An 18,115-nucleotide genomic window follows, 5' to 3' on the forward strand; every position below is an offset into this window, starting at 1 on the left:
TGTGGGGACATAATTCTGATTGGAGAGAAATCACATATGGAGTTCCCCAAGGCTCAATCGTAGGTCCACCATTGTTGCTCATATACGTAAATGATCTTCCGTCTAATACACAAGCAAAATTAGTTCATTGTGCAGCTGACACTAGCATTTTAATCAGTCCAAGCATACATACAGAAACAGAAGAAATGATAAACATAGTTCTTAAAAGCACCACAGATTGGTTTTCTGCTGATGGTCTCTCTATCAATTTTAAAAAGTCACAACATATTTAGTCTTGCACATCTAGAGGTACTAAATCAATGAAGTGTAACACATGGTGAGGAAATAATAAGTAAGGTGGAAACTTCAAATTTCATAAATATCCACATTGATGAGAATTGAAATTGGAAAAAAGCTCATTTTGGAACTCCTAAGCAAATTAGTTCAGCCGCAGTCTAATAAATACAGTCATAACACACTCTAGTGCGAAAGTTGTTACCATTTCACAGCTGGAGTGACATCACTTCAACTGGTGAGAAAGCAGGCAGTCACATGCAGCATAAGGATAATGTTCATTTTTTAATTATTTTCTACTTTATTAATAAAAAAGTTGTTAAAATTGCACATTCCATGTGTTAGTAAATTACCAAACACAGGAATTATTGTGAAATACATGCAAAACCAACCGAATCTCACTGATTCAATGATATAAGCTACAACTTATTCATGAAGAAATACTTTCAGATATGTGTGTATTTGCAGCTTACTCCACTGAAAGCAAGAGAATATAAACATGTATTTCATGTATGCGAAACCTATGTTTCTGTTGTATGTTATCATCATAGGCACTTTTGTTGACTTTACATTTTTTATGGAGTTGAGTGATTCCCCATTCTTACATTTTACACAGCTTTCTAATACACAAAGAATCTTGTAAATGTAAGTAATTTTGTTTCAAAAGTGAATATGTCCAAGATTCTTGCCATAAGAGGCTCAAATTTAGCAACACTTGTGAATTCCCCCCCCCCCCCCCCCCCCCCCCCCCCCCCCTGTGTTGGGAAACAGTTTTATTGCTTTTGCCGATTTATCGTCACATCTGTGTTGTTTTCTCTGAAGCTACAGCTGTGGTGGCTTATTTTGTACATAAATTAATGTGGGTATTACATTCCATATAAGTTTCCTATGTTCCAAATTCACTGATTTGGCTGAAAGTGTAGCGGAAGAAATTCCACTTTGTTGGGTAAATATATAACTTCTTTCTGCAGAAAGTCAGGTTGTCTGATGTTTACTAGCAATTTTTTGTCATTAAAGGAAAATGATGTTATTCAGTAAATATCTGTACACTACAAGTGAATCATAAATAAACAGTCCTGTAATGTACCATTTTGTACCTTGTAGGGTCCTTACGAAACTAAAGAATGACAAATGTAGTGTCATTTTGTACTTCTTGCCAATCTTTATGGCACTGCCTAGACTCCTTACTTTAAAAACTATGTTACAAGTCAGTATAAATTTTAGTACTCGTACTCATCTGATATCATATTCAGAAGTGGTATTTTGCCAGTTTCCTTAAGAGTTTGAGTCTGATATGCGTCTGCACCAAAGAGATCATTGGCTGTATTCATGTTAATTGTATAAATGTGGTGTCTGTTCACCACACTGCAAGTAATGAGGATAATGGCCAAGGGCCCCTACATTCATAGTGTGAGGACAAGTTGAGAATTTGTGTGTGACTGGAGGCATGTTAGGGTAGTGCATGCAGTTGCAATGACCACTGTGTCCAGTTGGCTTAGTGGTCAGAGCAGTTGCCTATTAAACAGAAGACCTGGTTTCAGATCCCAGTCCAGCACAAATTTCTATCGTTCCTCATTGGTTTACATCAATGTGCACTTGCATACAATGTCTATAATTCATTTGTATCTTCACTGAAGTTTTGTGTACCTCATGGGACTAGCAGTCCTGGAAAAAAGAGTGTTGTGAGTCACGCTTGAGTAACTCATTTGGTAGGCTCCAAATTTTACATTGTTTCAATTAAATCGTTACTATCAGTCCCAGAGAAATGGAGAATGATTCACCCTCTGAGTATTTGTATACTGAAAAACATGCCAATGTTGTTGTGGTCTTCTGTCCTGAGACTGGTTTGATGCAGCTCTCCATGCTACCCTATCCTGTGCAAACTTCTTCATCTCCCAGTACTTACTGCAATCCATCTGAATGTGCTTAGTGTATTTATCTCTTGGTCTCCTCTACGATTTTTACCCTCCACGCTGCCCTCCAATGCTAAATTTGTGGCCCCTTTATGCCTCAGAGCATGTCCTTCCAACCGTTCCCTCCTTCTTGTCAACTCCTCTTCTCCCCAATTCTATTCAATACTTCATCATTAGTTATGTGATCTACCCATCTAATCTTCAGTATTCTTCTGTAGCACCACATTCCGAAAGCTTCAATTCTCTTCTTGTCCAAACTATTTATCGTCCATGTTTCACATCCATACATTGCTACACTCCATACAAATACTTTCAGAAATGACTTCCTGACACTTAAATCTATACTCGATGTTAACAAATTTCTCTTCTTCAGAAACGCTTTCCTTGCCATTGCCAGTCTACATTTTATATCTTCTCTTCTTTGACCATCATCAGTTATTTTGATCCCCAAATAGCAAAACTCATTTACTACTTTGTCTCATTTCCTAATCTAGTTCCCTCAGCATCACCCGACTTAATTCGACTACATTCCATTATCCTCATTTTGCTTTTGTTGATGTTCATCTTATATCCTCCTTTCAAGACACTATTCATTCCGTTAAACTGCTCTTCCAAGTCGTTTGCTGTCTCTGACAGAATTACAATGTCATCGGTGAACCTCATAGTTTTTAATTCTTCTCCATGGATTTTAATACCTACTCCGAATTTTTCTTTTGTTTCGTTTGCTGCTTGCTCAATATACAGATAGAATAACATCGGGGAGAGGCTACAACCCTGTCTCACTCCCTTCCCAACCACTGCTTCCCTTTCATGCCCCTCGACTCTTATGACTGCCATCTGGTTTCTGTACAAATTGTAAATAGCCTTTCGCTCCCTGTATTTTACCCGTGCCACCTTTAGAATTGGAAAGAGAGTATTCCAATAAACATTGTCAAAAGCTTTCTCTAAGTCTACAAATGCTAGAAAGGTAGGTTTGCCTTTCCTTAATGTTTCTTCTAAGATAAGTCATAAGATCAGTATTGCCTCACGTGTTCCAACATTTCTACGGAATCCAAACTGACTCTTCCCCGAGGTCGGCTTCTACCAGTTTTTCAATTCATCTGTAAAGAATTCGCATTAGTATTTTTGCAGCTGTGGCTTATTAAACTGATAGTTCGGTAATTTTCACATCTGTCAACACCTGCTTTCTTTGGGATTGGAATTATTATATTCTTCTTGAAGTCTGAGGGTATTTCGCCTGTCTCGTACATCTTGCTCATCAGATGGGAGAGCCAGTCCTGACAAAACTCCACCAAGGCCGTCAGTAGTTCTAATGAAATGTTGTCTACTCCTGGGGCCTTGTTTCGTCTCAGGTCTTTCAGTGCTTTGTCAAACTCTTCACGCAGTATCATGTCTCCCATTTCATCTTCATCTACATCCTCTTCCATTTCCATAATATTGTACTGAAGTACATCGCCCTTGTATAGACCCTCTGTATACTCCTTCCACCTTTCTGCTTTCCCTGCTTTGCTTAGAACTGGGTTTCCATCTGAGCTCTTGATATTCATGCAAGTGGTTCTCTTTTCTCCAGAGGTCTCTCTAATTTTCCTGTAGGCAGTATCTATCTAACCCTAGTGAGATAAGCCTCTACATCCTTACATTTGTCCTCTAGCCATCTCTGCTTAGCCATTTTGCACTTCCTGTCGATCTCATTTTTGAGACGTCTGTACTCCTTTTTGCCTGCTGCATTTACTGCATTTTTATATTTTCTCCTTTTATCAGTTAAATTCAATATTTCTTCTGTTACCCAATTAGTTCTACTAGCCCTCGTCTTTTTACCTACTTGTTCCTCTGCTGCCTTCACTATTTCATTCCTCAAAACTATCGATTCTTCTTCTACTGTATTCTTTCCCCCATTCCTGTCAATTGTTCCCTTATGCTCTCCCTGAAACTCTGCACAACTTCTGTTTTAGTCAGATTATCCAGGTCCCATCTCCATAAATCCCCACCTTTTTGCAGTTTCTTCAGTTTTAATCTACAGATCATAACCAATAAATTGTGGTCGGAGTCCACATCTGCCCCTGGAAATGTCTTATAATTTAAAACCTGGTTCCTAAATCTCTCTTACCATTATATAATCTATCTGATACCTTCTAGTATCTAGTATGTCAATACTGCTCTTGTATTCATCAAGATAGTGAGGAATGCCGAATTAAAAAAAAGAGTCAGGTAAAGAATTTCTGTACCCCCAAAGACAGTCTTCCAGCAAATTTCCATAGCCTCAAACTGGGAATGTGTGTTACAGAACATACTCAACCACCTTCATTTTGATTACAATATTGTGCTGCTTGCACATAGTGCAGGTGAACTTCCAGCACCGGATGGAAGAACATAATCTCTTTGATATTTTCACAAACATCGTGTCACTGTTCCAATCTGTTACTTTATTCATCAACACCTGAATGTGTTAAAATATAAACCGTCAATAGCCAGATCTGAAAATGTGCAAAATTAACAGTTTTTATAGACCTTATGGCAGAAGTATAGTTGTTTCACACTGAAAAATGTGATGATTCATTGTGTTATTTCACAGCTATATATGTTCAGTGACTCACACTGTAGGAGAAATGAATTGAAATCAAACTCATTTAGCGTGTGAGACCATGTACCAAATCGCTTACATAAGAACGAACTGAAGTTTTGACTTTTGGCAGAGAAGAAATGGTCCATTAATGCAGTAACCATTCAGACAATGATCATTTTGTTCTGGATTTGCTGACTTTATCCTCTGTAATGTTTTGTAAGTGTCATCTATCTTCTAACCAAAAGTGAAGTACCTTCATCAATAGTGTTATATGTTTATTTTAAAATGAGTTTTTCTATTATGAGTAATTTAGGTTAGTAAAGAAAATGACTCACTAAATAGTGAAAGCATTGAGTCATTGACATCTGGGTATGCAAGATAAAAATGCAGGAGGAATAGACTGATGCATAGGATAGGGCTGCAACACATGGACACCAGAATTGGTGCATTTATGCAGTGCATGATGACAAAGGTGTGGAACAATGAATTGAAAGGTGGTGACAGAACAAAGGGAGGACTTTTGGGAAGAGGGTGTATGTGGGGTGCAGGAGGTTAGTGGAGATTGGGGCCAGGAGAAATGTAGGAACGAAGATACATTGCAAGGATAACCCACATGTACCAGTTCAGAAAAGCTGGTGCTGGGTACAATTCAGATGGCGGGGGTTGTGAAACAGCAATTGAAATTGAGCATTTTACACTCAGCAGTGCATTCTACTGCTGAGAGATCAACTCTGCTCTTGGCAACAGATGGGTGGTGGCCATTCATTCTGATGGACAGTTGATTGGTGCTTACGCCCACATAAAATGCTGTGCAGAAGTTACAGCAGAGCTAGTATATGGTGCAGTTGCTTTCACAGTTGGCCACGTCTCTGATAGGTCTGGATAAGCCTATGACAGGATTAGAGTAGGATGTGCAGGGTAGGCGAATCGGTCAGGTCTTGCAACTGGGTCTTCTACATGAATATGTTCCCTGTGGCAGTTGTATGTTACATGAGTTTCAGAATACGATTTCAAAGAAATGAGGCAAGGATAATGGGTAGGATAGCCCTCATTTTCAGGCACATCAAATAAAGTCGTAGCTCTGGCGAAGGACATGGTTCAGTTACTCCAATCCTGGATATTGGGTGATGGTATGGTGGGAGTATGAGTGTGTGAGGATATGTTATGGAAAATCTGTATTCTGAATAGGCATGAGGGATAGTGCCTTTCTGTGAAGACCTTCGTGCAACCTACAGCATATTGCACAAGAGAATTCTAGTCTGCAGATACATAATCCATGGTGACCAAGCAGTGTTTTTTCTTTGAGAGACGAGCGGTACAGCTGCAGGTACTGTTGATGGTTAGTGGCTTGGTGTGAATGGAACCGTAAGAGATGAAAATCATTGTCCAGGAAGAAGTCACATTAGGATGAGCAGGACCAGACAAAGCAAATAAGAAAGAATGGTTGACAACCAGAGTTGTGGGGAAGACCTACCATGATTAAAGAAACATGTTATAAATGTGCTATGGAAGCAGATATAGCGTCACTGCAAATTTAAACATAGTCAAAGCATCATGGACAAACAATAACTAATTGAAACAGAAGTTAGCATAAGAAGGGCCTTGTGTGAAACATTTAATGAATTCAGAAGTAACATTCTGTCTATTGACTGACAAAATCGTAAGAAGTTTCTGTCTTACATTCAGTCAGTAAATGGATTGAAACTATCTGTTCACGCACACTGGCACCATAACAACATTGAAACGGGGAATGACAAAAAAGGCAAAATACTGTACTATGGGTGTGTCTTCTCAAAAACTGTTTCACAGAGGAAAATTGCAGTGCAATTCCTCCTTTAAATCGTCACTCAAACAACAAAAGGACAGACATTAAAACAAGTGACCAAGGGTAGAAAAGCAAATGAAATCTCTCAATAGAGGAAAAGCTACTAGGCCTGACGGAAAACCAGTTTGATTCTACACAGAGCATGCAAAAGAACTTGTACCTCTTCTATCAGCAGTGTATCATCAATCTCTGGAAGCTCAAAGAGTTCCAAACGATAGTAAAAAAGAATAAGTTATTCCCATTTTTGAGAAGGATTGTTTAACCAATGCACGAAACTGTGTGCCTGTATCTGTTATGCAGGTCTGTTTTAAAAGTGTGACATGTTTTGTGCTCGTGTATTATGACTTTCTTGGAGATCAAAAATCTCATCTGTAGGAATCGACAGGCATTCAGTAGTCCCACACTGCTGCCTAATGAACAAAATATCAGTGTACAGAATATCAGATGAACTGTGTGGTTGGATTGAATAGTTTCTAATGAACGGGACACAATGTGCGAAATGCAGTAACATGTGCAGAGGATCAACCTCGGTGCAGGGAGTGGCAATTGACCCTTAACATAAACGAATGTAACATATTGTGAATACATAAACTCTTTATCAAGGATTACATGATTTCAGAACAATTATGGGAAGTAATTGTTTCCACAAAATATCTAGGAGTATGAGTCTGGAGCAGTTTGAAGTGGACAGACCACATAAAGTTAAATGTGGGTAAGGTGGATGCCAGTCTGTGACTCATTGGAAGAATCCTCAGGGAGTGTAGCTCATCAACAAGGGAAATAGCTTACAAAACTCTTGTATGACCGATTTTTGACTATTGCTCATCAGTCTTGGATCCATATCAGATAGGATTGACAAGAAGAAATAGAGAAGATGCAAAGAAGACCAGCATGTTTTGTTAGAGGTCCATTTAGTAAGCAAAAAATGTCATGGAGATACACAGCCAGCTACAGTGGTGGAAACTGCAGGTTGTGCATTCTGCATCACAGTGTGTTTTACTGTTAAAGTTGTGAGAGCATACATTCCTGGAAAAGTCAGTCAATAAGCTGGTTCCCCCTAAATATATTTTGCAAAAACACCAAGAAGGTAAAATTAGAGATTGGAACACGCAGAGGCTTACCAGGAATTGTTTTTCCCGCAAACATTCCGCGACTGGAAGAGGGAAAGGGGAAGTGACACTGGTACACAAAGTACCATGCACCACACACCCTAAGGTGACATACAGAGTACAGTTCAGATGCAGATGTAGAGGCTGTGGAGGGATGTAGATAAATGTGGCACTCTGTACATAATCATAAAGGTATCTGCGAGGCAAAGTGTTTGTGTGATGATGTAATTGATTAGATGTATAAGGAAAGTAGTAGTGGGTTTGGAGTTAGAACAACAGTAGTCTCCAGGCTGTGAGCATTCGGGATGTTGGTGCAAATGGAAGTGGCATCAACAGTGATGAGTGGGAATCCAGGTAGTAAGGATATGAGAAAAGTCAGTTGTCATCCTTTCCTCTTCAAAGACCACTCCCAACCAGTGTCACCAACTGTGGATAGTGATGAAAATTCTCTTGCCCAATATGCCAAATGTCTTTCAAAGACTTTCAGACAAACAACATCCACAAACCTAGTCCTCAAGTAGATTCCCTGTGCCACATCCTTACACACCACTCTTCCTCCAACCACCTAAAACCTCGCCAACCACAAACTGCAAAGGAGCACCCTCCTTATCACCTGATATCATCGCAGACATGGACCAATTGAACCATGTCCTGCACCAAGACTTTCGCTATCATTGTGTCCGGAAATGAGGGACATCCTAAGCTCCCTCTCCCCCCCCCCCCCCCCCTCCCCCCCCCCCACCCAAATGGTATTCTACTATGCACCCAACCATCATATCCTGGTCTATCCTTATGCCACTACTACCTCTACCCCTTGCCACAGGTGTCATATCCATGTGGAAAAACCCCTATTCAGCACATCCTATTCCAGTCCTGTCACAGGCTTACCCATCCCGTCAGAGGCAGGGCCACCTGTGATAGCAACCATGCCACATACCAACTCTGTTGACATTCCTGCACAGCATGTAACCTGTGCATGGCCACCAATCAGCTGTACACCAGTATGAATGGCTACCACCTAACTGACCAAGAACAGAGTTGAGCAATAAGTGGCAGAACATGGTACTTTGCACAACATGTTCAATTTCAGTGTCTGCTTTGCAACCAATGCTATTTGGATCCTTCTTCCCAACATCATTTTAGGTAGGAGTTACTCTTGAAACATCCTTCACACGGTCTTATTTACACTAGGCTGCTCGATGGTCTGAAAGAGGCAGAAATCCAAATGTACCTCTCTGATCAGGGCATGATTGCAGTCCATAGGGTGATGAAAAGGTAGGTGCATCCCAAGTGTCCACACGCTCTCTTTTTATGATGTTTGACAAAGTAGTGCTTCCGTCGGAGATCAAAGCAGGCTATGAAGTTATCACAGTCTGACTGTACATTCCGAACCTGATGTGCTGCTACCAGTGTCATAGTTACAACTATACTCAAATGTCCCATCGACACCTGGCCAAGTGTGTAACTGCAGTAGGTATACTCACAAGGGTGATTGTCTGCTTCCTCCTCACTGCATCAGTGGTGACTGTGCAGCCTCCTCCCAAGATTGCCCCTTGCATCTTGATGAGCGAGCCATACAGCAGATCTAGGTGAACGAAAAGGTACCTTACCCTGTTGCTTGCAAGTTGTTGGCTAATCAGAAACAATGTGTTTTACCATCTGGCATTTAACAGTACTGTTCTTGCTACATCTTGTTCCACAAAGAACATGGCCACACAGACATGTGATCTCAAATTCAGCACTGTTATTGTAAGGTCATCCCCGTCTCCTCCTCCTCCTCCTCCTCCTCTTCCTCCAGCTGTGCAACAAGTCACCAAACTTTTGCCTCACATGCTACACCACCTGCTCGCCTGAAATTACAGGAGTAGTAATCCTGTGATAACTTCTTATCTCCCTCCAGCCAACAAACATTTGAATTGTCATCTGCTATCCTCATCAACAGTGTCACCATGTGATATCCTCACCCGGCTGACCTCCATGCTACCAGTGCGCACTGCCAACCATTGTTCTTCCTTGGGCTCCGCAGACTGACAGAGGGAGAATGCCGATTCCTCTGTAGATCTTGTGGAGCAGGATCCTCCACCCTCTGCCCCAGAAAAAGTTAGTCTCCGAAGACTGTCACTGGGTAACAGCTTAGGTGACACAATTCATTTTTTTTCCTCCTCCCTTTTCCTTGTCATGACTCCAGTGGAACATTTGCTGCCAGAAATCCAATAAATATGAATTACAGTTGCTCTTGGAGTCAGTGTCCACTTGTTCTCTGCCTCCAGGAAATAAAATTGTGTCCTCATGATCGCTTTGATTTCTCACATTTCGTTCTTTCTGGTCCACTTTGACTTTCCCCCTGAGGGTGGCATTCCATCTCATGTGGGAGTCACCGTGCTCATCAGGGATGACGTTCGTAGTCAAAACATCTCAGTGACTACCCAGCTTCAAGCTGTTGTAGTCCATATTTTCTTTCCTCACTTCACCTTTTCCCTATGTACCATTTACAATACTCTGTCGTTCGGTGTCATCAGGGCAAAGTTCCTCCAGCTTATTGGGCAACTCCCTCACCCCTTTCTGCTGCTCAGTGACTTTAATGCGCACCATCCCCTTTGGGGTTCTCAAAGACCTGTCCGAAAGGAGCCCTCTTGGCGTGCCTTCTCAATCAGATTAATCTCATCTGCCTGAACACAGGAGCACCCACATTCTTCTCAGGCTCCACGCACACCTATTCCCATTTGGACCTCTCCTTCTGCATTGCTCATCTTACCCATCATCTCAAGTGGTCCATTCTCTCCGTCACGTACTCAAGCAACCGTTTCCCGTGTGCTATCCGTTTGCTGAGTCTTACCCTGCCTATGTGCACATCTAAATGGCAGCTTTCTAAGACTAACTGAAAGGCAACCTTCGGCGAACCTTATTTCCCTAGTTGTGATTTCCAGGTAGACTACCTTACCAATGTTATCCTTACCACTGCAGAATGTTCAATTCCTTGCACTTCATCTTTACCTCACCATGCCCCAGTTTCTTGATGGACTGAGAAATGCCACAACACAATTTTTACCCATCAGCCTACGATGGCAAACTCTATTTGTTATAAACAGTTGTGTGCGCAGACATAGTGTTTTTCAGGATAGCAAAAGGAACTAGTTCTTCTAATAGTTACACCCCCTCTTCTGCCATGTGAGCAACCTCTGACATCTCTATGACGTTGAGGTCCATTCCCCAATTTCCGGTCTGACCATAGCAGATGATGTCATAGTGGATCTTATTGCTATCTCCAACACTTTGGGCTGCTATTTTGCTGAGATTTCAAGCTCTGCTCACTATCACCATGCCTCCATTCATCGAAAACAAATGGAAGAGGTTCAGGTGATATCCTTATCTTCTCAGAATTGTGACTGCTGCAGTGCTGCTTTTGTTATTAGGGAGCTAGATCATGTTCTCACTCCATCTCATTCCTCCGCCCCACGGTCAGACGATGTTCATATTCAGATGTAGCGCAACATTTCTCTTGCAGTCAAGCACTTTCTCCTTCATACATACAGATGCGTGTTGGGCAGAGGGCACCTTTCCCAGACACTGGCTTGGAGCCACTGTCACACCCATACCTAAGCTTGGTAAGGACAAACACCTTCCTTGTAGCTACCTCCGCATTTCTCCCAATAGCTTTGTGTGCAAGGTGGTGCAATGTGTGACTCATGTCCAGCAGGCATGGTGGTTAGAGCCTCGCAATTTACTAACCACTTCACAATGTGGATTTAGAGTGCACTGTTCTGCAGTTGACCATCTCGTCACTTTGTCAACCCATGTAACGAATGGTTTTCTGTGGAAATAAGAGACTGTGGCTGAGTTCTTCGATTTGGAGAAAGGCTAGAGGACTGGTATCCTCTGTACTCTCTACACGTGGGGCTTCAGAGGCCGCATGCCCCATTTCCTTCAGGAATTTTTAAAAGACCAAGTTTTCAAGGTACACATGGGTTCTGCCATTTCGTACACCTTTATCCAGGAAAACGGCATGCCTCAGGGTTCAGTCCTGAGCATTGTCCTCTTTGCTATCACCATTAACATTATTATGGCCTGTCTGCAGCCAGGCATCTCCAGCTCCATTTTTGTCAATTTTGCAATCTATTGCAGTTCTCCACAGGCTTGTTTCCTTGAGCAGTGTCTTCAGTATTGTCTCAGTCGTATTTACTCGTGGACCATCAACAATGGCTTTTGCTTTTCCAGTGACAAAACCATTTGTATTAATTTTTGGTGGCACAATTGGTTTCTTCCACCATCTTTACATCTTGGGCCTGCTGCTCCTCCGTTTATTGAAACTACGAAATTTCCAGGCCTCGTACTCAATAGGAAACTTCCTTGGTCCTCCCACATGTCTTACCTGGCTGCCTGCTGTACCCAGTCCCTGTGTGTCCTGCATGTCCTCAGCTGTACGTCCTGGGGAGAAGATTGGACCGCCCTCCTCCATTTGTACTGGTCCCTTGTCCTTTTCAAACTAGACTGCAGGTACTTCATTTATGCATCTGCACGTCCGTCCATCGTATGCCGCCTCAATACAATCCACCATTCACGGCATCCATTTGGCCACTAGAGCCTTTTACACTAGCGGGTTTGAGAGTCTGTATGCAGAAACTGCCAAACTACCGCTGTGATTTTCTACTCAGTACCTAAGGGCACTGCTCCAGACTCGCTCTATCACTGCAAGTTTCTCAACCTTCACACGGAACTTTGTGATAGTGCTTTTTGTACACCGATGGCTCCCGGACAAACCATGGTCTTGGGTGTGCCTTCATTGTTGGCACCGACACTTTTCGGTATTGGCTTCTGGAACACTGCTCAGTATTTACAGCCGAGCTCTTTGCCCTGTATTAGGCCATGCAGTACATCTCGCGACACAGACTTTTAAATTGTCATTTGCTCAGACTCTCTGTGCTCTCAGAGCCTCTGTGTGCTGTACACCGTCCATCTCTTTAGTGGTGCAAGTCCAGGAAAGCTTTCACTTGCTCATTCTTCATGGAGCCCTGTGACATTAATGTGGGTCTGTGGTCACACTGGTGTGATGGGCAACAAGTCCACTGACGCTGCTGCCAGGGCTACAGTCCTTGAACCTTGGCCCGCTAGTTCTTCCATTTGAAACTGTTGTCCACTATTGTTATTTTGTAATAAAACCTGGCATAGTTCAAATAAAGTAGTCACTTTTTTGTATATATATATAATAGTTAAATTCCTTCAGGTGGCTTCAGTTGTCTAATATGAGTATGATTCCAATAGTGCCGTTTGTTGGATGCAGAAGTTCCGCTGTTCGCCGTGTCTGTCTCAATTTGGGTGTTCCTAATACCATTTTTCTTTCTGGATGTGCTTGCTTGCTGCTACTTGATATAAAAAGTAATACGAAAAACTCATAAGTTCATCATTCACTTTCGATTTATTTCACAGGGAAGTACAACTTTGTTCCACGACTGCGTCTCAACCGACCACAGCCGACTCTACGAGTGACAAAGAATGACTCTAGCTTCAAAGATATTCCACTAGACACCCAAACTTCCTCTTGTAATAAGTCTCTTTGATATTGTTCGTCATATCCACCAATATCAATCAATATATCGCAATTTTTAAACATAATAGCAAATTAACATAAAAAATAAGTAGATTATAATTTATAAAAATTCCGACAAAATATGAGAGAAAAAAATTCACCACTTCGCCCATTAAATTCGGTATCGATAACTTCAGTTGAAAATAATACATCTACCAGATCCATTACACTCAGACCATCTCTGTGTTGCCCTTTGTCAGCAGGTGATGTCTATTTCACATCACCACTGGTCTTCCCTTCATGAGAACAAGCTCTAGGGAATTAGACCCCTCTCAGCAGCTTGGCCAACCTCCTCTCGGCCCTCTTGCCATGAGATCATTTTGGGTAGATTGCATATTGGGCTCTGTCTTTTTAGCCAGTGCCATTTGTTAAGTGGTCAGCACCCACCATTTTGTGCTCATTGTCCTCAAGTGTTGACTATTCGCCATTTCCTGATGGAATGTCCTTTTTTAGCAAACAACGTGCAAGCTGACCATGTGTTATTTTTTATCCATCATAGCAATGCGGTAAAGGACATCTAATCTTTAGTTTAGGACCTCCATTGTCTCTGTGGAGTATTGTATGGACCATTCTCCAAGGCCATGGCTGTAGCTGTGTTTCCTTCTGTCGATTCATTTTTAACCCCTTTTTTGTCTTCATATTCTATGGTTCTGACATGGGTGCGTATGATCCTAGTAGTTTTTATGCCCTAAAACAAAACAAACGAACAATCGCAATATGAAAATGTACATATATGTGTCTTTATGTCATCTGTGTGAGCAAATAGAGAATAATGGCTGGAGAACACTACATGTGTAGGCTGCAACATGTGGGAATTTGGGGTGGATGGGAGGCATTTTCAAGTGGCTGAAGAAATTAAGGCAGCCATTCTAGATAAGCAGAGCATCTGTATTAGAACCCCAGTCCGGCATAAATTTACACATGTCCCTCTTGCACTTAATGGGTTGCACGTATGCAGCTGAGATCAGAAAATTTCTGTTTCATTGCATATGTATGGTTGCTGAAACGTACAAATGGTGTCAGCTCTTTTGGACATGTGTGAAAGAACATACACCATACACATGTATGTCATTTGAACTTCTTTAAATTCTCTTCCCATTACAACAACCTAATTTCAGATCTTAGAGCTCTGCATTTTGCCCCTAAAGAGCAGTAGAGGCAGTTGCTGTTCTAAGATCCATGTTGTGGCTGAGCTGAAGTTAGAGTGCACTCAGTCCACTATACCCAGTGTTTGTTCATCTGATCCACAATACTGATATCCCAGGAAATGGCTCGTGGTAATCAGTTACTCCACTCCTCCTATCACTTGCACTTGCTTAATGGTGCTTGTTAAATAGGAATGTGGAACTACATGAAATAATTGGTTTATGCAGCATCTTCATAATGTAATAGCTATGGAACTGTCAGACACCATCCGAGGAAGGGTGCATCAGTTCATGACCCTATGGTGCATGTGTCCTTAGAAGAAAGTAGAAGACAATTTGATAATTTACTAATAAGTTTTAGACTTCAGTATTATATAAAAATATTCTTTTGTTGATAACTCAAAGACAAAATATTTATGAACAATTGTTTTTATAGGTCCTTTCATTTACATTAACTTGAGAAACCAGCCCTCAAAGTACATTAAAGGCGTGTTTATAGTCTTATACTTCTGCTACTTTGAAAAAGAAGAAAAAGTAGAAAGACTTCAAAATGGAACACATGCTTCTCTGTAATGCAATATAATAACAAGTATTTTGTCTATTTGTTGCTTACTGATATTTCATATGATATATTATTTTGGAAGATGTATGATACAATAATATATGTATGCACATATCTCTAGAAATCGGTGGTGTAGTGCTTACACCAAATATGCTAACATTGTCAATGTTGCATATTTAATGTTATGAGAGCATATTGTTTAACAGCCAGAGTCAATTTCAGTCAAATTATTTTGGGTGTGGGACCTTGTCATATGTGGTCAAATTAATGACGTTTCATGTGCTACTGAAGGCAGCATTCATTATCCTGAAGGTGCCTGCAGTAGAAGCTGATATACTGGTAATTTTATCACACACCCAAAAGAATTTATTGAAGTATTTCATATTATTTATAAAAAAAAAAAAAATGTGGTAATATGTTTGCAGAGGAACAGCCGTCACCAAAAAAATCCAGCTGAATGTTTTAAGTTCTCTGTAGAAGATCGTTTCCAGTGTACAAAATCAAAAAAGGTGAAGTATACATACAGAGCAGAATACAGCCTTCCTCTGGGAATTCCACTTGATGCAGCCATGAACAAAGAGGAAGTTACAGCATATGAGGCACATCGAGCAGAAATGGAAGCGAAAGGCCAACGTGTGTAAGTTGTCTTTATTTTGTTAATGCTGTGGGAATATAACTTTCAAGGCTTCAAATTACTTGAGCAATATGGAGAAAGTTTGATTTCTTTGTGTATGTTGACAAGTCTTCAGACATTTATGTCGAAGGGAATAAAGATACTCATAAGGTGTCACAAGGTCATCTTGAAGATAATGATGATCCAATGTTGAAGAGAACGGTTTTTATTACAGCTGCAGTATTACAACAATGCTATATAACAGACCATGAGTGTTCATCAGTTTTATCATCATCTTATTTGGTTTGATGGTACCAATCATAGCTTTAAGTTTTACTTGTTTATTTTACTAAGTTTAAGGAGGCATATACCGTATTTACTCGAATCTAAGCCGCACTTTTTTCCGGTTTTTGTAATCCAAAAACCTGCCTGCGGCTTAGAATCGAGTGCGAAGTAAGTGAAGTTCTGAAAAATGTTGGTAGGTGCTGCCACAACTAACTTCTGCCGTCGAATATATGTAGTGCTACACAGGCATGCTTTGAAGGCACAAAGATAAATACTGGTGCCAAAACCTCTGCGTCAGTAAATAAATTTTAAAAAAGTTGGAAGAGGAGCTTTTTTTTTCTCCGCCCCGAGTTTCGACCACTGCATTTTCATACATTATCCAATGAAGTAAATACAAATTCCGTATTGTTCATCTTCGAATGTAGCAGCATTTCATTGTACTACGAAAATCTGAGTGGCAAAAGTGTTTGGGATGTTTGTCAATATGGCCAACCCTACGTTCTGAATTTTTTCCTACCTGTGAGAAGAGATGGTTGGTAATAGGAACTTTTATGAATTGTGAATTACATGCTGTATTCTCTTCACCATAAGAATAATATGAATATAAACATTTTGCCATGTATTCTGTTATGTGTGCTGCTATTTCATTTAAATCCTGTCTGCCTAATAAACTATGAAACTAGATTGAGACAATAGCAAACGCAGAAGAATATACATATCACGTCATGTTTATATTCATATTATTCTTATGCCTAATAGTGATACAATCAGAAATGAAGCACGGCAATTGACTAGATTTTTAAATCTAAGATGACTCTAATTTCTGTGCAGAATGTAATGTACTAAATAGGCGTCAGCAAAGATTTTAAAACAGAGAAAATTTTTCGCTAGACTCTCGTTCAGAACATCTTCTATCATAGGCAGTCTATTATTTGGTTCTTGTTGATCATTATCAAAGAAAGCAGCAGTGTAATTTTTTTTTTTTGTTTTTAATTGTAAGCGATGTTAGTGTGCACAAAAGCGACCCATGCCGCAAGCGGTGACAGCTCGTAAACGCTCATTATCAGAATGCTACAAACAATGCAGGACACAGTACAGTAATGCATTTTCTGCTTAGAGGGACGTAAACATCTATAACGAAGAGAACGGCACTTATCAGATCAAAGAAAAATAAGCAATCAGTTCAAACCAGACAAAGCACATGAAAAAGGAAGGGTACCCGTATAAATACAGACGAAGCACCTGATGCATAGCAATGGCTACCTGGTAAAGCTTAACTGCTAAGCTTACAACTCGAACCAAACTACTATACCTGTATTGTCATTCATTCGACCTAAATTGTGTCTCATATTACAATAGACCAACTTTGTTTCGATTTGGAGGAGCGGCCTAAAACGTCTCTCTCCCCTTGAATTTTGAGTCTCATTTTTCAGGTGCAGCTTAGATTCGAGTAAATACGGTATGTTACTTGTTAGATTCTCCTCACCTAATGTGAATCAGCACTACTACTTACATTGTTGTTACTTAAAACAATTCTCTTACTCATTAACATGCACATTCTTTTTTAGATTAATCAGATGATGTTCACATTGATCAAAGATGGTTAATGAACTGAATAAAACAAATTTATGATTAAAGACTGTTCCGATTTCCACTCATTCTCTTGTGAACATTTAATGAAAATTATTTAGATATATCTAGAATTATGAAGGAGAGAAGTAAATCATGTGGTCTCATCCAGAGAGAAAAATCTGCAGCCATTGCACGGATGAAGGAGAAATTAAAGGAATATACTGATGATGTGAATGGCAATGCTTGGACTCTGTAGGTGGTCTGTATGGCCTTACAGTGAATGCACATAAGACACTTGCTTTACACACAAGGTTAAGAATGAAGTGGGTAGAGGAGAAACCTGTGAACATGACACAGTTAAATGGCAGTGCAGTCACACTGCATATGACTTCTTTAATATTTTACATTTCTCAGCAATGTGGATCACAAACAAAACACTTTTCTGCATTATTTAATTATTTTTGGCACACTGAAGACAACTTGATTTTTATCTGTTACAAATTTTCAGCATACAGACTGCAGTTGACAGTTTTAAAGATTTTCTTCACATGCAAGTTGCCATGCAATCGTGGCTTATTTAGTTACATATTTGGAAAAAGGTATCTCAATCTGCCGATTGTTGTAATTTTGTACTCATTCATTGTCAACGAAATCGTGAAATTATTTCTGCT

At 40.4% G+C, this 18,115-nt stretch overlaps 1 protein-coding gene across 1 annotated transcript in view; it reads left to right on the top strand.

Annotated features, from left to right (window-relative positions):
- Positions 1-18,115, top strand: part of LOC126353922 (ubiquitin carboxyl-terminal hydrolase 5) — a 163,823-nt gene that overhangs the window by 89,960 nt on the left and 55,748 nt on the right. Inside the window, exon 10 of the mRNA XM_050003165.1 lies at positions 15,400-15,611. Coding sequence (XP_049859122.1) covers positions 15,400-15,611 — 212 coding nt within the window. The remainder of the gene's footprint in view (positions 1-15,399; positions 15,612-18,115) is intronic.

This window comes from Schistocerca gregaria, chromosome 3 (genome assembly GCF_023897955.1).
Source record: "Schistocerca gregaria isolate iqSchGreg1 chromosome 3, iqSchGreg1.2, whole genome shotgun sequence".
In the NCBI taxonomy this organism is placed as follows: domain Eukaryota; kingdom Metazoa; phylum Arthropoda; class Insecta; order Orthoptera; family Acrididae; genus Schistocerca; species Schistocerca gregaria.